Source organism: Bos indicus, chromosome 12, assembly GCF_029378745.1.
Source record: "Bos indicus isolate NIAB-ARS_2022 breed Sahiwal x Tharparkar chromosome 12, NIAB-ARS_B.indTharparkar_mat_pri_1.0, whole genome shotgun sequence".
Lineage (NCBI taxonomy): Eukaryota > Metazoa > Chordata > Mammalia > Artiodactyla > Bovidae > Bos > Bos indicus.
The window spans coordinates 11,673,565-11,696,575 of NC_091771.1; the positions used below are offsets into that span (position 1 = coordinate 11,673,565).

At 44.5% G+C, this 23,011-nt stretch overlaps 1 protein-coding gene across 6 annotated transcripts in view; it reads right to left on the reverse strand.

Annotated features, from left to right (window-relative positions):
* Nucleotides 1-23,011, reverse strand: part of VWA8 (von Willebrand factor A domain containing 8) — a 400,893-nt gene that overhangs the window by 68,954 nt on the left and 308,928 nt on the right. The window contains exon 38 of one of the 6 annotated variants that reach the window (XM_070800016.1): nucleotides 222-22,123. The exons of the other annotated variants lie outside the window; for them this stretch is intronic. Coding sequence (XP_070656117.1) covers nucleotides 22,082-22,123 — 42 coding nt within the window. The 3' untranslated portion in view covers nucleotides 222-22,081. Of the gene's footprint in view, nucleotides 1-221; nucleotides 22,124-23,011 lie in introns of those variants that run through there. 6 annotated transcript variants of the gene reach the window in all.

Here is a 23,011-nt window from a genome sequence, read left to right on the forward strand (position 1 = left end):
GAAACACAAGCTGGAATCAAGATTGCCGGGAGAAATATCAATAACCTCAGATATGCAGATGACACCCCCCTTATGGCAGAAAGTGAAGAGGAACTAAAAAGCCTCTTGATGAAAGTGAAAGAGGAGAGTGAAAAAGTTGGCTTAAAGCTCAACATTCAGAAAACGAAGATCATGGCATCTGGTCCCATCACTTCATGGGAAATAGATGGGGAAACAGTGGAAACAGTGTCAGACTTTATTTTTCTGAGCTCCAAAATCACTGCAGATGGTGACTGCAGCCATGAAATTAAAAGACGCTTACTCCTTGGAAGGAAAGTTATGACCAACCTAGATAGCATATTCAAAAACAGAGACATTACTTTGCCAACAAAGGTTCGTCTAGTCAAGGCTATGGTTTTTCCTGTGGTCATGTATGGATGTGAGAGTTGGACTGTGAAGAAGGCTGAGTGCCGAAGAATTGATGCTTTTGAACTGTGGTGTTGGAGAAGACTCTTGAGAGTCCCTTGGACTGCAAGGAGATCCAACCAGTCCATTCTGAAGGGGATCAGCCCTGGGATTTCTTTGGAAGGAATGATGCTGAATCTGAAACTCCAGTACTTTGGCCACCTCATGCAAAGAGTTGACTCACTGGAAAAGACTCTGATGCTGGGAGGGATTGGGGGCAAGAGGAGAAGGGGACGACAGAGGATGAGATGTCTGGATGGCATCACTGACTCGATGGACGTGAGTCTGGGTGAATTCCAGGAGTTGGTGATGGACAGGGAGGCCTGGCGTGCTGCGATTCATGGGGTCGCAAAGAGTCGGACACGACTTAGCGACTGATCTGATCTGATCTGATCTGATGATTTGATGATTAGCAAGCAATTCAATGCACTCGATCATTCATTTTCTTATTCAAACATTTCTGTGTATGTTTATGGTACATTCACTACTCCCTGGAATATGGAGATAACAAGAAACAGGATCTTTGGTTCCAGGAAAATATTTTATAACGTAGAACAAAATCACAGCGCAGGGTAATACAGACCATAATAAGGTACTGAATACATTTGCCTAAAACAGATTCTTGTCTGAGGTTATAAGAAAAATAGGGGCTTCCCAGGTGGTGCTAGTGGTAAAGAACCTGACTGCCAAAGTAAGGACACATAAGAGATGAAGGTTTGATCCCTGGGTCAGGAAGATCTCCTGGAGGAGGGCATGACAACCCATTTCCAGTATTCTTACCTAGAGAATCCCAAGGACAGAGGAGCCTGCTGGGATGCAGTCCATAGGGTTGCAAAGTTGGACACGACTGAAGCGACTTAGCACGCATGCATATGAAAAATATAAGAAATTTCTATTACAGATACGATGAAAGTCACATTAATATCTTCCTAGGTATGATGGTCTTTCAGATGAAGACAGCTGCTTTAAAAAAAAAGCAACAAGTCCTTACCCGGTTTTCATAAACAACACGCGACTTCTACAACGATAACACATGATAAAACTACTGTTGTCCACAGACAGCTTCTTTGTGTTCCAGCTACAACCTCTGGCAAAGCCATCCAAGTATGTAATTCATCTCCAGTTTCCCCCTGGCTGGTGGCAACGTTTTCTTTCACGTATTCAATGACCTCCTGTCCTCTTTAATCCTCTTAGTTCTTAAAAAGCAGGAGATGATCTAATTTGTGGTGATTAATATTAAAAAATGATCCTGTAGCTGATATTCATTCATACTAAATAATTCTCCCCCAAAGGGCATTCACATGGTAAGTGCTCTTATCACAAAAGTGGGAAATAAAGTCTAGGGACCAGCAAGCAGGCAGAGATAGGGGATGAGGTGGGGGGTTGATGGGGGCATGCTGGGACTGCTCCCTGGCCCTGAAGACAAGGCCTATGAGGTAAGCACCGACAGGCGACAGGCAGGAGGCGGGCCGTGGCTTGTCCCACAGCAACTCTTGTCTCTCTAGTCCTGAAGGAGCGGGCAGCTCTTTCTGCCTTAGGAAGGACTCCGGTCCTTTCTCACAGGCTTCTTCAAGTCCACCATCAGCTGTCCTTCCTGATCCTGCCTGCCCATTTCTTGAAACTCAACCCCACTCTCTCTGCTTGAACACTCCCAGAGACTTACGCATACTTCACTTTCTGGTATAAGTGATGAGGTTGATAAATACTTTAAAATACTTGAGACTGTAACCCCCGAACACCCTCCTTTCTCCACCTGCTGTGACGTTCTGGAATGCATCCCTGTGTGCATCCTATGTTATTTCTTTATCTGTGATCAAAGTTTCTGAAAAAGATCCTCCCCACGGGAACGACTCTTTTCATGAAATCCATTACTCTGCAACAAAAATACCCAGTCTGATTAAGGTGAACAATGTTTTATAGGTTTCACAGACTTGGGCTCACAAGAGGGCAAAAATAGCACTTTATGGATATTTTACCTTACCTTTATCTTTGCTGGCACAGTGACTTACACATACACGTGCTGTGCTGTGCTTAGTCACTTCAGTCACATCTGACTCTCTGTGACCCCATGGACACAGCTCGCCAGGCTCCTCTGTCCATGGGATTCTCCTGGCAAGAATACTGGAGTGGGTTGCCATGCCCTCCTCCAGGGGATCTTTCTAATCCAGGGATTGAACCCAGGTCTCCTGCATTACAGGAGGATTCTTTGCCATCTGAGCCACGAGAGAAGCCCAAGAATACCAGAGTGGGTAGCCTACCCCTTCTCTAGGGGATCTTCCCAACCCAGGAGCTAAACCAGGGTCTCCTGCTTTGCAGGTGGATTCTTTACCTGCTGAGCTACCAGGGAAGCCCAGATGCCTAATAAATATGCATTAAATGCATGTGGGAGAGGCAGATAGGCAACAGAATGTAAGAGTTTCAGCTTCTGCATACAGTGCTCTTCACAATAAGCTGTTGGCAGGAACTCTTCCTGCCAGCCTGTAACTGGCAAACAGCACAGCCGTGCTCAGCCACTGGTCAGCGGACAGCCATTGCCCGACAGGGGCAGGAAGCATGCGGCCCTGCTGGCCCCATGGCGTGGTTCTCAAATCCTGATCCTGCACTCCCCGCAGCCTGACTCTGATCCCTGCCTCGGCCTCAGCTCCAGTTTCTGGAGAGCCACCTGCCTGAGCTGACTCCGTGCCCCCCAGGTGTGTGGGCAGCGGCCTCTCTCCTGCTCTCTGGTCTAGACAGAGCTGTTGGAACGGCTGTCTACAATACAATGCAGAATCTGCCTAAAGCAACCTCAAACTTTACTTAGAGTCCTTACTCATCTCTTTCTTCTGCTTAAATTCAAATAGGAACAAAAGATGCAGAGGACTTTCGGAAAATTTGAGAATACAGAACATAGATAATGGAATCGAGAGGATGGTTCACGGATTAAGACGGTCTACGCACAAACCAATCTTTAAGGGAAACCAAATGTTGTTATCATTGTGTGTAGGTAGGTGACTGTCAAAAAGCCATGTTAGAAAATCACAAAAAATTGGCACGGCAACAGTTCCCTGGCAAGGACAAGCCAGCACAGATACCACCTGCTGCGACTGATCCTGCTGAGCGTTGTAAACCTTCTCACAGAACAGCTGCTGATTCAACTCAGAGAGAGTGGCGTGCGTGCTGAGCCACAGTCGCGTCTGACTCTGCGGCCCCGTGGACTGCAGCCCACCAGGCTCCTCTGTCCATGGGACCCTCCAGGCAGGAATACTGGAGTGGGTTGCCATTTCCTTCTCCAGGGTCTCTTATAGTCTCCTGCATTAGCAGGCTAGTTCCTTACCACTAGCATCACCCGGGAAGCCCTCAGAGAGTGGAGGCAGGGAAAACTGTCAGGTCTTTGTATATCTACCTTCTCTATTTTTGCATCTTTTGTTTTCCAGAGACTTCAAAAGGTTAACATTCAGCATTTGAGTCAATTCAAGCCCGGCCAACAGACATCCACAGCGAGGAAAAGGCTGGCCGCGCAAGGCCATCTCTGCTACGGCAAAGAGTGTGCAAATGCTTTCATTCTGTGATACACACGGTGGCCCTGGCAAGAGACATCTACTGCCATGTGCTTTTATTATTACAGAAGCTAAATGATCTTTCCTGGCATTTCCTGGCCCAGGTGATTTCAGTCTTATACCCAAGCCTTGTGTTCCCTCCGAGAACACAAAATCTGTGTGGCAGTTTTAAAATCTATTGTGCTTTCCCTGTCAACAGGATTCTCTGAGATGTTAAGCTGCTGGGAAAAGGAAGGGTGGGTAGAAAAGCCACCCAACCACTAGGCTGGGGAACAGCAAAGGGGGTTTTAATAAGACCAGGTTCTAAAAATGCTTGGACGCACTGACCAGAACTCCATGCAAACACATGTAGCTCGGGGGAATTCTTTTCTGAAAATAGGAACGCTAACTGAATCAGTGTGGACAGGTTATCATAGCATCCTCCTCGTGGAGATTTCCAGCATCAAACATTTTTGGCAAACGGTTTTCTGTTTCGCTTGTGTTAAAGTCAGGTTATGTCAGCAGCCATCGTTTCTTTCAGCTATTCTTCATACCATTGTTGGTTCATCATCTTAGATTCTAGTCCTGTTTATGAAGTCATTGTCTCCTGATGTTTACCCTGAGTTTCCTCCACCATTTCCTCAAAGCACATGGAGTTCTTGTAAAACCTGTGTTTTCACATCTAGCAAGACAGTCTTCCTCTGCTTCCAAAGGCCCAGCATTCTCTGCACTTTTGGACAACCACGGTGAGTTAAAACCATTAACCAGAAAAGAAAACAATGGCATCGAGAGGCTGTAGAGAAACAAGCTCTATGCACTGCACACACACGGAGCTCAGGAGGACGGCGTGTGTTGCTCGCTGGCTCAGAGTATTTACGGCTCTGTGCTCTGAGGCTCGGTGGCTGAGGGGCCCTTCCAGGCTGCTGCTGCAGCTCACAAACACCACTTGGAATGTGGGCAAAACACACACATGAAATAGCTAGAATGGATGCCTTTATTGTGTGCATATATAACAGGCATTTTTGTCCCTCTTTTAAAAAGTGTTTTTAATTGGAGGATAACTGCTTTACAATATTGTGCTGGTTTCTGCCATACGACAGTGTGAATCAGCTGTAAGTATACACATATCCTCTCTGTCTGGAGCCCACTTCCCCCACAATCCCACCCCTCTAGGTCATCACAGGGCACTGAGCTGAGCTCCCTGTGTTATATACTGCAGCTTCCCACTAGCTATCTATTTTATACATGGTAGTGTTCATGTCTCAAAGCTCCGCCTGCAATGTGGGGGACCTGGTTTGGAAAGGTCTGCTGGAGAAGGGAAAGGCTACCCACTCCAGTATTCTGGCCTGGAGAATTCCATGGACTGTATATTCCATGGGGTCGCAAAAGAGTCGGACACGACTGAGTGACTTTAGGGCTTAGGGCTCCCTCCTCTGCTGTGTCCACAGGTCCATTTTATACATGTGCATCTCCATCCTGGCCCTCAAATAGGTTCATCAGTACTATTTTTCTAGATTCCAATATATGTGTTAATATATGATATTTGTTTTTCTCTTTCTGACTTACTTCACTCTGTATGACAGGCTCTAGATTCATTCTCCTCAGTTCAACAGATTCAAATTTGTTCCTTTTTATGGGTGAGTAATATTCCATTGTGTATATGTGCCACAGCTTCTTTATCCATTCATCTGTTGATGGACATCTAGGTTGCTTCCATGTCCTGGCTATTGTAAATACCGTACACACATTTTTAAAGAAAATATTTCTGGGACTTCTCTGGCGGTCCCAGAGTTAAGAATCCACCCACCAATGCAGGGGAACATGGGTTTGATCCCCAGCCTGCAAAGATTCACATGCCATGGGAAGATACCCATGCACCACAACTCCTGAGTCTGTGCTCTAGAGGCCAAAAGCCAAAAACTACTAACGCCTGTGGACCTAGAGCCTGTGCTCCACAACTAGAGACATCACGGCAACTAGAGAAAGCCTGCATGCAGCAACAAAGGCTCAGGGAAGCCAGAAACAACAAATCAAGTAAAATAGAGAAAATATTTCTTTAAGTGGTAAATAGCATTGTTGGAATCAGTGCTATAGAGGCAAATATGACCAGATATAGAACCTGGCGTCAGTTCTACACTGTGAACATCCAGAGGCCCTCTCGGTCATATCAGTGTAGCTTCCTGTCTTTGGGTATCACAGATGCTCAGAAAATGTGTAGTAAATACATGAACGGCTGCATGACAGGCATCGCCACTGTGGCCACCCCAAAGCTACACAGTGGCTCTAGTGGGGTACATGCCACCAAGAATATATAGAAGTCTGATAGCTGCTCTCCTGAACTGAAGGAGGCAAGTTAGAAAGCAGGACATTTGGGAGAGAAGAAAAGAATACCACTGAGTTTCGCTTTGCTAGACAGTCAGTCAGTTCAGTCGCTCAGTCATATCCGACTCTTTGCAACCCCATGGACTGCAGCACGCCAGGCCTCCCGGAGTTCACCCAAACTCATGTCCATTGAGTCATTGATGCCATCTAACCATCTCATCCTCTGTCGTCCCTTTCTCCTCCTGCCTTCAATCTTTCCCAACATCAGGATCTTTTCCAATGAATTAGCATCAGTCCTCAGCTTCAGCATCAGTCCTTCCAATGAATACTCAGGACTGACTGATATCTTTTAGGATGGACTGGTTGGATCGTGTTGCAGTCCAAGGGACTCTCAAGAGTCTTCTCAGCATCAAAGTTCAAAAGCATCAATTCTTTGGTGCTCAGCTTTCTTTATAGTCCAACTCTCACATCCATACATGACTACTGGAAAAACCATAGCTTTAACTAGACGGACCCTTTGTCAGCAAAGTAATGTCTCTGATTTTTAATATACTGTCTGGGTTTGTCATAGCCTTTTTTCCAACAAGCAACTGTCTTTTAACTTCATGGCTGCAGTCACTATCTGCAGTGATTTTGGAGCCCAAGAAAATAATGTCTGTCACTGTTTTCATTGTTCCCCATCTATTTGCCATGAAGTGATGGGACAGGACGCCACGATTTTATTTTTTTCAATGTTGAGTTTTCAGTCAACTTTTTCACTTTCCTGTTTGAGCCATGAACTTAGAACCTCAAATACCTTAGGGTAAAATAAAGCTTTCTAATGAAATTAAGGGCAGAATTATAAGACACAAATTACATTACATATCAGTGATATTACAGCTACCTGGTAATTGGATACAAACGATTCCTGGAATGACTGTAACTGATTGGGGGTTTATATAATATACACGAGTTGGTCATCTTCTCTGCTGTGTTAGTGCTACAGTTTCTTTAACAGCATTTCTCTGCCCATTTCCTGTTTACACCTGGGAACTCTAACTCCCTTCTGGACAGAGTCCTGGACTCTGTGCCAGCAAGCTCCCTCAGCATTCGTCTCGGGGCTCCCCTCCCTCTCCTTGCACCCCAACTCCACTAAGCTCACTCTGTGCCCCCATTTGAGGACTCCCCCCAGCAGCGCCGTCTTGGGGTTCTGGGAGGCCAAGTGCAGAAGGCAGCGCAAATTTCAGGACGTGCAGCTGTGTATGTGCGGCCATGACCTGGTCACCTGGAGATGAAAGGGGTCATCGAAGGGAACTGGAGAGAACATAGCACAGAGTCCAGAAACCCCAGGTTAATGTGGGGCCCTGGGGCTGAACTGCGGGGAGCTGGGTGGCCGCTATATTTCCTGTGTACTGCCCACGTCTCCTCTGTCTCCTGCGATGTGACTCTAATTCTTTACACCTGGGAATGTTTCTATCCTGTCTCCTTCCACTGACAGCACGTACCCTAGCTGCTAACACAGTGTGGGATTCTGGCTGTGCAGCCAGGCAAGGCAACTTAACACCAGCCTGGTTTTAAGCAACATGCTTTATGGCCCATTTTTGACTTGAAGGCAATGGCAACCCACTCCAGTATTCTTGCCTGGAAAATCTCATGGATGGAGGAGCCTGGTAGGCTTCAGTCCATGGGGTCACTGAGTCGGACATGACTGAGTGACTTCACTTTCACTTTTCACTTTCATGCATTGGAGAAGGAAATGGCAACCCACTCCAGTGTTCTTGCCTGGAGAATCCCAGGGACGGGGGAGCTTGGTGGGCTGCCGTCTATGGGGTCACACAGAGTCGGACACGACTGACGTGACTTAGCAGTAGCAGACCTGTCTTAATGCCATTTGTAGGATGAGTGAGTTTAATGTAGTTAGAGAATGAGGCTGGGCATCTGTAAGGCACAGATTTCAAGTGAAGGAAAGTGCCTGAGGGGATGGAAGCAGTGTCTGAGAGGAGGGAGTGTGCAGCAGAGCGGGGACTGGCCTGAATGCCAAAGCCTCAATTCCAACCCAGTGTGGCCCCTCACTCACGGGGTCATCCTGGGGAAGTCACTCAGCCTTTCTGGGCCTGAGTTTTCTCATTTCAAAATGAAACACCAAAGCAAATTCTTTCTAGTTCTAAGTTTGGGGTTTCTGTTGCTGTCTATCTGCACATCGCGGTGTCTGCATTGCGGGGCCTGGGCTGTCTCCAGCTGCCATGCTCCAGAGCGCGTGGGCTCAGTGGGTGCAGGGCCCGGGAGTCTCCAGCTGCCGTGCTCCAGAGCGCGTGGGCTCAGTGGCTGCAGGGCCCGGGAGTCTCTAGCCGCGGAGCCTGGCCTTAGTTGCCCCGTGGCACATGCCAAGTTAGTTTCCCGACCGGGGATCAAACCCGTGTCCCCTGCAGGGGAAGGTGGATTCCCAACAAGTGGACCACGGGGGAAGTCTCTGCTTCTAAGTTCCTTACAAATAGGATCCTTGTCTACATTTGTTTCAATCCTAAAGTTTAAGAAATATGAGTTGTCATCAGAAATTTATTTGAGTAAAATGAAAGTTGTATAAAGAATACTTTGATATAATCATGTTAAGTTTGTTTTTTTCTTCAAATTGATTCACTGAGACTTAAAAGAATTATTTTTTGAGAGGCAGCTCGATGTCATGGACAAAAAATATTTCAATGGAAATTAGAAGACTGGCTTTTGATCTTGGTTCTGGTGAAATAACTTTGGAGGAAGTTCCTTATCTTCTCTTGGCTTTCCTTAACCAGAAATTGAGGGGGAAGACTGGCAGAAGTGTGATGTAAGTACATCACATGGTTCTTCTGGTTGATAATGTTTTACATACTCATTATAATAACTACATAATTATTGTACTCATTATAACATTGGCTTAAACAAAATTCCAGTACAAACCTATTGAGGGGATGTATGATATAGTGGGTTTGGAAGATATTAACTGTGTATCTTATAGTCGGGATGGGAAACTGAAAGAGAGCTAAATCTTGAATGCACATTGTTGAGGTCAAAAGATAATGCTTAATGTAGAAAAATCAAGAAGAAACTTAAGTACATTATTTAAAGATATGGGGGAAAGAAATGAATCAGCAAAAAGAGGGAAAAGAGTTTGCTTCTGAGCTATTTTTCAGGGCAAGTCTGTACATATATAACTTAGACGAACCTTCAAGTGCCTCTCTTCCTCCTTCCTGTCAGACTGCCTACCTGCCTGTGGTAGCCTTTAATAAAGCCCCAGCTGTGAGCAGGACTTCTGCTTGGTGCTAAGGACATAAAGACACAGGACCCAGCTTTGCACGTCATGGAGCTTCCAGCCAGGTGTGGATCTGTGCTTGTGAATCAGTGCAGAGAGTGGGTGGAGATCCATGCCAGGGTGAGTAAGCAGGACCTGTGAGCAGAATGTACTGGAAAGGCTCCTGAGGCTGGCTGTATCAGGGAAGGCTTCCTGGAAGAGGTAACACCCAAGAAGAATCTTGAAGGAACAGGAAGAGTTGGGAAGTCCAGGAGGCTGGGGATTTCAGGCAGAAAGAACAGCTGGAGGGGTGCTCGGCTGAACGCAGGGGATGAAGTGATCATTGACACAAAGAGCCCTTTGTCTCTGCTGATACAGCTCCTACAGCACAGGGACGATCTACCCGCAGTGCATACTCCCGGAGGTTTATGATGATGAAATGTCTCCTCCTTGGCGCAGACTGCCATGCCTAAGTGGAATAAGCTTATCAGAGCACACTGAGGTTTATGTGAAAACCCCCGGGATCCAAGAAGTTAGAGTCACACGCACTAGAGTAATAGCAAATGAGATTTGCGGGGTCCAGAAAAAACACTAGAGTGTGCTAAACACCAATGGGAAGAACCCAGAAAGGAGAGAGAGTGAAGACACCCGACAAAAAGGAGACAAAGGATGCAGCAAAATCTCTGCTCCCAGATGGGAGGACAGACTGGCCTTGGATGGGGAGGAGGGGGCGCTGGCATAGCTTTGGTGAGTGGGCTTCTATAACTGCACCTGGGGAGCTGGAGGAGCTGCATTCTGGTAGCTTCTGTTTTCTTTGGGAAGCAGGAGACTGAAACATTGTCAGAGAATATGGGAGAGTATAGCTTGAAGTCTGGAGAAAGTAGGGATTGGTGAGAATATTCTCCAGGCAAGAATACTCGAGTTGGTAGCCAACTCTAGTATTTCCTTCTCCAGTGGATCTTCCCAACCCAGGGATCGAGCCCAAGTCTCCTGCGTTGCAGGTGGACTCTTTTCCATCTGAGCCACCAGGGAAACTCCATTATTATGCATTCTAGGCTTAAGAGACTTTTTACAACAGTCAACATAATTTTGAAATTTCCCAACACATTCCTTTAAATGGAAGTTTTGTGGAATACAGTCATCTGTTTGAAGATTACTAAGTACCTATAAGATAGATACACTGGTTGTGGGGGGAAAAAAAAAGAGATAAAGAAGCTAGATGAATAAAATCCAAAACTATAATTTGGACAAATTGCAGGTATCTGGACATGAGGAAAGCAGTCCTGAAAATGACACCTTCTAGAAGTCGTTCCTGAATTTCTCAAACAACAGCTGCTTTCATTCTCCTAGGCTGTCACCATTCAAGCCTCCTCCACAGTGTCTTCTGTGACACAATAGTCTTATTAACCCAGGTGTGGTTTTCCCTCTGCCATCCTCTGGGCACCTTAAAAGCACCAGCCCACAGCCTAAATGTTTGCAACCTTTGAAGTGGCTATGTACATCCAAGAGGGCTTCCCAGGTGGCTCAGATGGTAAAGCATCTGCCTGCAATGCAGGAGACACCGGTTCATCCCTGCGTCAGGAAGATCCCCTGGGGAAGGACATGGCACCCACTCCAGTATCCTTGCCTGGAGAATCCCACAGACACAGGAGCCTGACAGGCTACAGCCCATGCGGTCACAAAGAGCTGGACCTGATTGAGCAACTTAACAACAGCAACATATACATCCAAGAGGAAATGTTATCTGATTTATACAGACTGGCCTTATGCTCATGCAGGTAAACTCTTGGGACATCAAGTGAGCTATCCTAAGAACAGAGGGTTTCAGCAACAGCAACCTCTCAGCTAAGGGCTGGGCTGAGCTGGGAGCAACCGTGCTCCAATTTGGGCCGGGTCTGCACTCTGTTTTACCGTTTCAAGAGGGCTCCTCACAGGCCGGCAAAGAAAATTCAAGGAAATGAAACAACTCCCTCCCCCGCTCCTATTCTTCTTAGATACAAAAGACAGATAATTATCTAAAGTATTTCTCAATCTGAACAAAATGGAAACGTGACCTTTGGGTCTGTCTGCGGCAGAGCCTGCTCACGTCAGTGCTTGGAGCAGAAGTAAAGCAATGTGCAGGCTTGGGGAACGCTCTCGGGGGCCGGATTTTACTCTCCCTCACGTTTCACACACCATAAATAAAGAGAAATAGTTTACCAGGCAGCGGTACCCGAACAGCTCTGAGTCACCCCGAGGGAGTGATAAAATTCTCCTGCTGGTAGACTTACACAAACCAAGATGCAATGAATTCTTCTGGATACTCCCTTTGCTCAATAAAGCTGAAAGTTTTAAACCTGAAAGATGGCTAGACTAAGAGGGAAAATAAATCAATCTGGCAAAAAAGTAATCATTCAAAGTGTGGCGAGATTAACTGAAACAGAGGAGACCCACTTCAGTGATGTAAAAAGCATATGCTTGCTAGTTAAAAACCTCCATTTCTAGCATTTGGCCTATTTTTAAATGCAATGGATGAACTCTGTCTAGTGATCTGACTATTTAATGCTAAATTCAGAGCTTCTGTTTACTATCTGATTTGTTTATACTCAAAATAGCAGGTAGAATACATTTCAAAGTCTGTAGCTTCTTACAGATCTAGCTTTTGCTTGGTGGCAATTATTACTAGATAATGGGGCTTGAGTGGATCATTCTGGTGATGATGAAATGTTAGATTACTTTTGACTTAAAAAAAAAAATGTGGCCATGCTTTAAGGAGTGTGGGATCTTAGTTCCCCAACTGGGGATCGAACCCCCACCAGCTGCATTGGAAGTATGGAGTCTTAACCACTGGACCTTCAGGGACGTTCCTTCTTATTTGTTTTTAAAGTTTATTTTATTAAATTACTTTTGGAAAGGGATATTTCCAATTTATTGAAGCAAAGTATCCAAACAATTAATTGCTTTATTCTCTTTAAAGGAAAAACCCACAAAAACAAAGAGGACAAGATAAAAACAGGTTAGGGAGAAAGAGACAATCAGTCTGAGAAGGTCTCCTGTCCAGTCTTGATCTCTGATAACCACTGGGTTTATCAACACTTGCACAGAACTTTCTGCTTCAAAGAACCCTTCCTTGTTTTTTTCTTCCAAGATATACAAACATATTCTTAAAAAAATCTTCAAGCACCTGCTTGAATGAACACAAAGGACGAAGGAGAAGAGCAAGGGAATGATGCTGTTTCTGGGCAAGATCTGGATACAGGGGTTGGAGGCATTTTCTGGGGGAAGGAATGTACTTAGAATGAATGCCTCGAGTAAGAGTAACAGTTCTTTTAGAAAAAAGGTAATTTGAAATACTAATAAGAAAAAACAAATTATAACTAAAATATGAATTATATGAAGAATAATTAGTTTTCAAAGCATCTAGAGATCACTGGTTTTGAGAAAAACTACAATGCTAGTCAAAGTCAGTGGATAGATTATTTCACTTTGAAACCTCTAGAAATTTAATGTTTGGGGGATGTGCTTAGTTGTCATGCATAGCAGGTCAAGTTCTTTTGGAATTCTAAACCTTCTTAGGTGTCCTGGCTCAGCTTTTTTGTAAGGAGTTCGAATGGCTATCTACTGGGGACGGGATATTCCTGCTGTGGTGTCCATGATTAGCTCTAAGATGGTTGCTATGTTCTTGTTACTTATTAAAAGAAAGCAATTTCCATCAGTCTTGGGAGATTCTGACCGTGGGAATAATGTCTCCTGTGGTGACCCCAGGATCTCAGGTAGCAAGATACTGTGTGGTATTTGAGAATGCATTACGGGTTTATAATGCAAAGAAGACTTTCATTAAGACATGGTAAGTGGGAGGAGTGGGGAACCCTTTTCCTGGTATGCAAATGTTTTGTATGAGGATACATTCTGAACTCATAATTCCAAAATACCAGAGGGATCCTACAAAACCACATTCTACATAAAATAAAACAAACAGAAATAAAATGACTAATAACCAGTTTATCACGTGACCTGCTGGACTGGGGTAGTCCTTATTAACATCTATTGTCCCAAAGTAATTATTAATAGCACCCATCTCCTTCTCACACATGGAATCACATGGTCGTCCTATAATAACCAAGAATGTGGATAACACCCAGCCTGTTGGAGTTTATTACTCCATCTGCATATTGAATTAAACTTTCTTTCTGGGTAGTAACTGCCACAGGCCATACTGGGTTATATATGTCTCACCATCTGGCAGAAGAGTGCATACATATTTGTCTATATTTGTCTGTAAGGATCTGTTTATTCCAAGCCCACATTAACACCACTTTTCTGAAAGTAGAATGGTTTGAATTTTGAGATAAAAAATTAGTTTTTCAAAATTCACAAATAAAATTTCTAGTATCAGTTTTCTTACAGTGACTCTTTATGAAAACTTACAGCATAATAGATACACTTCAGCTTTTCCAGATACTTCTATACACTCTGAAAGAAAGTGAAAGTGTCAATCACTCAGTGTGTGATCCCAAAGCTCCCCTGTCCATGGGATTGCCATTCCCTTCTCCAGGGGATCTTTCCAACCCAGAATCGAACCTGCGTCTCCTGCATTGCAGGCAGATTCTTTACTGTCTGAGCCACCAGGAAACAGGTTTCTCTGCCGGCTGTGGCCTTAGCCCCAAATGTCGCTCAGCCTCAAGCCAGCTCCGCTGCGGCCCTGTCTCTCTGCACTCAGTTCTACCTGACCGATTGCCTTTTCCCTTGGGGACAAGTCCCTACCTTGGATCTCTCTGTTAGCAACCAGGTCTCAATTTGACTCCCCATGGCATGAGTCTGTGCACTGGTCCCCTGCTTCATCTTTTCTCTGGAGTTTCAGGGATCCCTTTGCCCGATCCAGAACCCCTTCTTCCTAGACTCCCAGCTGCAGTCAGCCATCACACTCCTGGTTCTCTATTTAGCCTGTGCTCTTTTCAGTAAGGACAGACACTCAGGACTTCTCAACTTGGGACAGCTGGCACCCGGGACAGTGCCTGGTGAGCAGGAGATTTCAACAACCAGTTAAGTGCTGAATGAATGCCGAAGCTACCTTCTCATCACCTGGAGCTGGGGTTCCTTCCAAGTGCCCCTTCCACCTGTCTCTTTCCATGTGAGCAGGAATGAAATTCACACTGGGCTCCCATTGCCAGCACTAGGCTCTGGGGTGGGCAGTCTGGAGAAAGTGACTCTTTTTTCCTGATTTGTCCAGAGATGGCCCTTTGGCAATCCACCCTCCCCTTGTTGTTCAGTTGCTCAGTTGTGTCCGACTCTTTGCGACCCCACGGACTGCAGCATGCCAGGATTCCCTGTCCTCCACCATCTCCCAGAGTTTGTTCAGACTCATGTCCATTGAGTTGGTGATGCCATCCAACCATCTAATCCTCTGTTGTCCCCTTCTCTTCCTGCCTTTGATCTTTCCCAGCATCAGGGTCTTTTCATATCAGGTGGCCCAAGTATTGAGATTCTCAGTTCTTCCAATGAATATTCAGGGTTGATTTCCTTTAGGACTGACTAAGGATTGACTTGTTTGATCTCCTTGCAGTCCGAGGGGCTCTCAAGAGTCTTTTCCAGCATCACAGTTTAAAAGCATCATTTCTTTGGCGCTCAGCCTTCTTTATGGTCCAGCTGTCACATCCATACATGACTACTGCAAAAACCATAGCTTTGACTATACGGACCTTTGTTGGCAAAGTGATGTCTCTGCTTTTTAATATACTGTCTAGGTTTGCTACGGGACTTCCCTGGTAGCTCAGTTGGTAAAGAAGCTGCCTGCAATGCAGGCCACCGGTTCAATTCCTGGGTCGAGAAGATCCCCTGGAGGAGGACATGGCACCCCACTCCAATATTCTTGCCTGGAGAATCCCCACGGACAGAGGAGCCCGGCGGGCTACAGTCCGTGGGGTTGCAAAGAGTCGGACACAACTGAGAGACTAAGCACAGCACTGAGAGATAAACCCAGCACAGTGGTTTATCATAGCTTTTCTTCCAAGGAACAAGTTCGCTAGCTCTGCACAGCGGCCCATATGTGCTGGAAGATCACTCCCACATGGAAATGTTTTAAGTGAGGTTGGATAAGCGCAGCTCTCAAGGAACAAACCCTGGGAGAGTAAATCTGTTATCTCCTTTCTTACTTCTTATCATATTATGTAAAATCCCAAGGATTCTGCTTGAAAGTTCATAAAGACAGACTTCATCAAGGTTTAAAGACAAGAATCTTAGTATGTGAGCTGACTAACGCGGATGCTTTGTATTGTGCTATTATTCAATATATTACAGCATTTTTCTCTCCAGGGAAGTGGAGTGACTACTCTTAGCTACAGGAAAACCCTTGTAAAGCTCTTTCTGAGGATTTCCTCATATCGGCCTTCACGCAATACCTAGACATGTTGCATGTGAAGAAAAACAGCATGTAGGGAGGTGGTCTACCCTGCCCATAGGCACTTTTCTTGGGTGATCAAAAAATATGTATTTTGTTCAGTCTTAGTAGAAGAGACATGTATTCCTGCTACTCAAAATGTCCTCTAACAGTGGTTAAGAGCACAGACAGTGGAACCAATTTCCTTGGATTCAAATCCTGGCTCTTGATACTTGTTAGTTTGGTAAGGTACTTCATTGTTAAATGAGGTTAACAACCTTATAGGGATGTGTCAAGAAGGGTTAATATGCATACTCACTGGGAACAGTGCCTGGCCACATTAAATGTATATGTGTTAATTATTGAAAGTGAAAGTGTTAGTCGATCAATCGTGTCCAATTCTTTGCGACCACATAGACCATAGCCCGCCAGGCTCCTCTGTCATGGGATTTCCCAAGCAAGAACACTGGAGTGGGTTGCCATTCCCTTCTCCAGGGGATCTTCCCGACCCAGGGTTTGAACCTGGGTCTCCTGCATTGCACGCAGATTCTCTGCCATATGAGCCACCAGGGGAGTTCAAGTGTTAACTATTATTACTATTTTATTTTCTGAGTGTGAAATAGACACTGCTTAGTACAAAATACTCATTTTTTTCAGTAGAGATGAGCCAAATATCTATCAGATTAATATCAGCACTGGGAAAAAGTTAACTTAGGATTTTAATCAAGAATATTTTCTGAAATTTAGGCTGAGAATTCTACACTCTTATAATAACACTCCCCTCTCTTATAGTAACTCTTATAATAACACTATATGTCCAGTCTTATACTAACACTCATGATCTGCTGTTCATTCATGACCTCTCACAGGAAGTTCAATGTTGCTGCAAGTATTACAAACACCAAACTGATGTTTCCTAATGCAGTGCACACTCTGCCCAGAACGCGGCAGCCCCTTTATGGCTTTGGCAGCTGGAATGAGAACTTGACGACTTCTGAGCTCCTGAGAACATGTTTGCTCAAAACTGCAAAAGATGGGGCCTGAAGGGGACTCAAAACATTTTCAGCCGTATGGCTGCTCCAAGTAAGACTTGAGAGAAATGGATACCTTAAAAAATGAGAATGGAAGAGGCTGAAGTGCAAGGGAAAAGGCAGGTCTTTGCCTACAAATTTCAAGTTAGGCTTTGCTCTTCAGTTTATTTCACTTGTTCACTAGGATTTCTTTCTCTTAAAATCAGATACCATCAGATGTGCATTTCCCATTTTCTTCATAAGAATATATTCATCTAGAGGAAGAAAGGCATTTCCAAGAATGCAGAGAAGAGAATGTGTGCTATTTTTTTTTCCCTCTCGTTAAAGTTCTGAAAGAATATTCCTGATTGATATGTGCAGAGTTGAACCACGTTGCTGCTGAGAAGAATTCATTCATTCATTCATTCACTCAGTGAACCCTAATGAAGAGGGTCTCCCTGTGCTTGCACCAGGCGTTGGGAAGAGTGTGAACAATACATCCCTGACCCCTGCCCCTGCCCTCCTACTGCTGACAATCCAGGCACTTCACGTACATTACTTTTAATACTCACAATTCTTCATGTTAGGCATGGTTATTTCTACTTTGCAAGCCAGGAATCAAAGACTTAGAGAAGTGAAGTGACTTACCGTCACACAAAATTAAGTGGTGATGCTAGGATTCAAGTTCCAGTCCATCTCATTCCAAAAGCCACGTTTATCAGATTCTTTCTACTATATCACACTATCTTCAAATAATAAGTGTGAGTTTTTTATTCTTACACTTTTTCTTTTTTTTAAACAAGTGTGTTTTCGAGAGTTACAGAATTCAGTGTTTTACAAAGCGTAATATGGTTCAAGAAAGTGAGGAATATTTTTGAAAAACAATCACTTTTTCCTTCTTAATATATATCAGATTTATAAAAAACAATATCGGTTATTTGGACAATAGCTCAATGAGTAAGCATCTCTTCCAGAAGGTTAGTAAAATATAATATTTATACATGGTCTGAATCGGTTTTACACCAGCCCATCTTGAACATGACCAGCAGACTTAATGCCTGCTCTACAGTACAAAGCTGATGGTGTCACTTACTGGCCGTAGGACATAAAGCATATGACACAATGAGATCCTGTTTCTTCATCTGTAAAACGGGGGTATCATTGCCTGTCACATGGAGCTCTACAAAGAGTCAATGGAGGACAGAACAGAAAGCTTAACAGTGATGGGCACGCTTCAGTCCCTTTCCTTTGCCCCACATACGACACACTAGCTTTTCTAACAATGGTAGTAAATCTTACCTCTGTTTAGCATTTACAGACAAAAAATACCTCCACTGGAAATATCCCAGAGCATGAAGATCACTGCCTTCGATGCTCTGCTTGTAGCACAAACTTAGGTTTCCCTGGTGGCTCAGACAGTGAAGAGTCCGCCTGCAGTGCAGGAGACCTGGGTTCGATCCCTGGGTCAGGAAGATCCCCTGGAGAAGGGAATGGCAACCCACTCCAGTATTACTGCCTAGAGAATTTCATGGACAGAAGAGCCTGGTGGGCTACAGTCCATGGGGTCGCAAAGAGTCAGACAGGACTAAGCAACTGACAGACCTATGCTACAACCTAGATGGAAAGAAGCTCCTAGGTACATTTTTCTGGATGACTCAGATTAAGGGTGATTATGAAGGGTCTGAATGGATAATCCCTAAACCTCTAGGATTCTTTCACTTATGCAAATTAGGTCTCAGGGTAAGGGTGATTATAGAGGGGTTTGAATGGCTAATCCCCAAACCCCAAGGATTCTTTCACTTATGCAGATTAGGTAAGGACAGATGTACACACTAGGGCTTCCCCACTGGCTCAATGGGAAAGAATCTGCCTGCAGTACTGAAGACACAGGAGATGCAGGTTCGATCCCTGGGTCAGGAAGAGCCCCTGCAGAAGGAACTGGCAACCCACTCCAGGATTCTTGCCTGGAGAATGCCATGGACAGAGGAGCTGCAGTCCACAGGGTTGCAAAGGGCTGGAACACAACTGAAGCAACATAAACAGCAGCAGCATACAAACACACCAACACATAGAGTTTATCTACAGAATGATATAATTGAAAAAAGAAGCGAGCACGTGTGTTCATTCAAGACTGTTGCTTGGAATTTTCCTCCTGAAAGCCTAAGCATTTATTTCATTCATCTGAGGAACACATGTTTACTGGGTGTCCAGGAAAGTGCAGGGCACTGTGCCAGCACTGGGCATACGGTGATGAACAAAACAGCGGTGCTTCTCCCTTTCAAAATCAGTTTTGAGGTCACATGTACTTATAAATAAATATTTATTTATTGATAAATAAATATTACTCAGATAATTCAGATAGGAGTGGCGTTAGCCTGAGTTTATCATAAAACTAGTTCTGGATTCCACCAACTAGGGGGAAATGTCACATGATGTATGTCGCAGACAATCTATACAACTAGCAGAGGGGGGCTCTTTACTAACATAGTATAAAAGTACCTCTGGGACGTCCCTGGCGATTCAGAATCAGATGAGTCTGATTGTTGTGACTGTGATTCAGGTTGTTAAGAATCTGCCTGCTAATAAGCAGAGTACAGCATGAGAAACGCTGGGCTGGAGGAAGCACAAGTGGAATTAAGATTGCTGGAAGAAATATGAATATCCTCAGATATGCAGATGACACCACCCTTATGGCAGAAAGTGAAGAACTAAAGAGCCTCTTAATGAAAGTGAAAGAGGAGAATGAAAAAGTTGGCTTAAAGCTCAACATTCAGAAAATGAAGATCATGGCATCCGGTTCCATCACTTCATGGCAAATGGATGGGGAAACAGTGGAAACAGTGTCAGACTTTATTATTGGGGGCTCCAAAATCACTGCAGATGGTGACTGTAGCCATGAAATTAAAAGATGCTTACTCCTTGGAAGCAAAGTTATGACCAACCTAGACAGAATATTAAAAAGCAGGGACATTACTTTGTCAACAAAGGTCTGTCTAGTCAAGGCTATGGTTTTTTCAGTAGTCATGTATGGATGTGAGAATTGGACTATAAAGAAAGCTGAGCGCTGAAGAATAGATGCTTTTGAACTGTGGTGTTGGAGAAGACTCTTGAGAGTCCCTTGGACTGCAAGGAGATCTAACCAGTCCATCCTAAAGGAAATCAGTCCTGAATATTTATTGGAAGGACTGATGCTGAGGCTGAAACTCCAATATTTTGGCCACCTGATGTGAAGAGCTGACTCATTGGAAAAGACCCTGATGCTGGGAAAGGTTGAAGACAGGAGGAGAAGGGGACGACAGAGGATGAGATGGTTGGATGGCATCACTGACTCAATGGACATGGGTTTGAGTAAACTTCAGGAGTTGGTGATGGACAGGGAGGCCTGGCGTGCTGTGGTTCATGGGGTCGCAAAGAGTCACTCACGACCGAGTGACTGAACTGAACTGAATGCAGGGAATATGGGTCCGACCCCTGGTCTGGAAAGATTTCAGATGCTTTGAGGCAACAAGCCCATGTGCCACAACTATGAGCCTGCTCGCCCACAGCCTGTGCTCCGCGGCGAGAGAGGGCACCGCGCTGAGAACCCTGCGCACCGCAGCTAGGGAGCCGCTCGCTCTCTGCAGCTAGAAAGCCTGAGCATGGCAACGGAGACCCAGCGCAGCCAAAATTAATTAATTAATTTTTATAAAGTACCTCTGGACTCTGTAGCCCCAGGTAGTGTCTCGGGTTTCCTGAGCCTGATCACTGCTTATTATGATGATAAAAAAAAGATTCCCCTTTTTAGCCTTAGATAAAATCCTATCCAAATAATTCTTCTGAAGCTTGAGATTACATTACTTATCTCATTCAGGTTTTAAAAATATTTCTAATTTTTTTCTGCCAGTAACCAAGCCCTTTTCCCTCACGGAGAAAGACCTTGGTTTCTGAAACAGTTCTTCCCTTGACATTTCTTGGTGGGGGTGGGCATTATTTCCCCTGAAAAGTAAACAAGGGGATAAAAACAAGGTGACTCAAAGGATGAGGAAGTCTGTTTTTCTAGAGAACAAAAGGCCTTTTCACAGTATGTCAAAGATTTAACTGTGAACTTTCCTGAACGTAAACACTGTTCAAATGGCAAAAGGAATTTCATCTATGTCTATAAAAGTTCCTGCACAATAGTTCTTGCTTGAAGCTACATTTGGCAGTCAGTAAAATAATCTTTTTCTTCAAATGCTTTGCATACAGACCTACAAAAACGTTTTTATTGTCTCAGAAGTGATACAGTTATAATTACCTTCATAATAGCAATAATACCACAGATCAGAGTACTGCTAAAGGCAAGTCATGTCATGAATTACAAGTGACATCATTTATGCCTAGAGTCTTCATGAATAAAGAAATATTTTATGAGAGAGTTTAAAATATTAGGCTGATGCTTTCCATTTAGCAAAAAAAAAAATTTTAAGTTATAGGGCACTAGAGTTTAAAAGCAGATTTTGTGAAAACTGAGGTACAGCTGATTTGCAATGTTGTGTTAGCTTCCGGCATACTGCACAGCAATTCAGTTATACACACACACATTCTCTTTCACATTCTTTTCCCTTATAGCTTATTACAAATGAGAATAGTTCCCAGTTCTATACTTTAGTAAAGGCAGACTTTGTTATGATCATAGAAGACAACTATTAATGTTTTAAACTGACAGAAATTATGAGATTTCAGTAAGCTAAAACATTTAATTTTCCTACTTTAAAGTTTTATTCTTTACAAGCCTAGTTCTCAATAACTAAAAATTGATGCTGGTAATTATGTTGATAATATTGAATAGAGCTCCACGCCACAACCAAGTTATATAACTATTACGGAAAGGCAGAGATCTTTCCTTACCCATCTGCAGATTTTGCAGACATCCCATGATCACCGTCACTAGCCCAAACCCCACTGCAGCCAGATGCTAGGGTTCTTTCTCTCATCATTAAGGAAGGATTGCACAACTGCTAGAATATGAGGAGGAGTACAACTCAGGGTCAGAGGATGTGGAGATTTCCTTTTGGGTTTTCTATTTCCAAATACTGAGTATGAAACGAGACTCAGATGTCCTCCAGGCCCCAGTGTGGCCGGGCTTAGTGTGCATCCGTGTGGCATCCCCCTCCTCCGTCCCCTTGCACGGATCTGGGCAGCATCCGTTCTTTCCATGGAACGTGTGTGTCATTCAGGCAGACTGATGAAGGAGCGCGTTGCTTCCTCGGAGTTCCTGGGAGAGCGGAGGACACAGAGGAGCTCTTGAATGACCTATCCCACGTGGAGGAACAGGACTGAGAGAGGGCGATGGCATCTCTGGAGACCCCTGGCTGGAAGGGGTCCAGCGAGTCTCCTGGGGTGGAACATGAGATTCCACATTCCAGGAAGGGACTGAGGTGGGCAGAGGCGCCATAAGGCTCATGCTGTAAAAACAGTAAGAAAGGATGATTCCCCCAATGCCCTCTTCCCCAGTTCCATTTCCTAAGGAAAGGAAGAGTCCTAAAGACACAGAACCGCCTTTTCAGCTGCTGCCATCAAATACATGTACAATCTCAGATAGGTCACTTAATCTTTCCAGGCCTCAGTTTACTCATTGGGGTTGCCTTGTGGTCTCTGAGGTACCTAAAGTTATTAATGATACCAAACATTTGGTTGTTGCTGTTCAGTCACTAAGTCGTGTCCGACTTGTTCTGACCCCATGGACTGTAGCCCGCCAGGCACTTCTGTCTTTGGGATTTTCCAGGCAAGAATACTGGAGTGGGTAACCATTCCCTTCTCCAGGGGATCTTCCTGGACCAGGGATCAAAACCACATCTTCCTGCACTGCAGGCGGATTCTTTCCCACTGAGCCACCAGGGAAGCCCTGCAAATATTTACTGCGTGCTACTATTTGCCATATGCTGAAATATGCATGGGTCATGAATATCAGTACTTGTCATACACTCTACCCATGGGTTATCTCAAGTTTTATCACTCCCATTTAACGTGAAGAGCCTGAGGCTTGGGGAGGCACAGTGAGTTGTTTGCAGTCACACAGCTGGTACGGAGAGGAGCCAGGATGCAGAGGCTGGTCTGTCTGGTTTCAGAGTTGGTCCTTTTATGAGTTATGCCAGATTTCCCC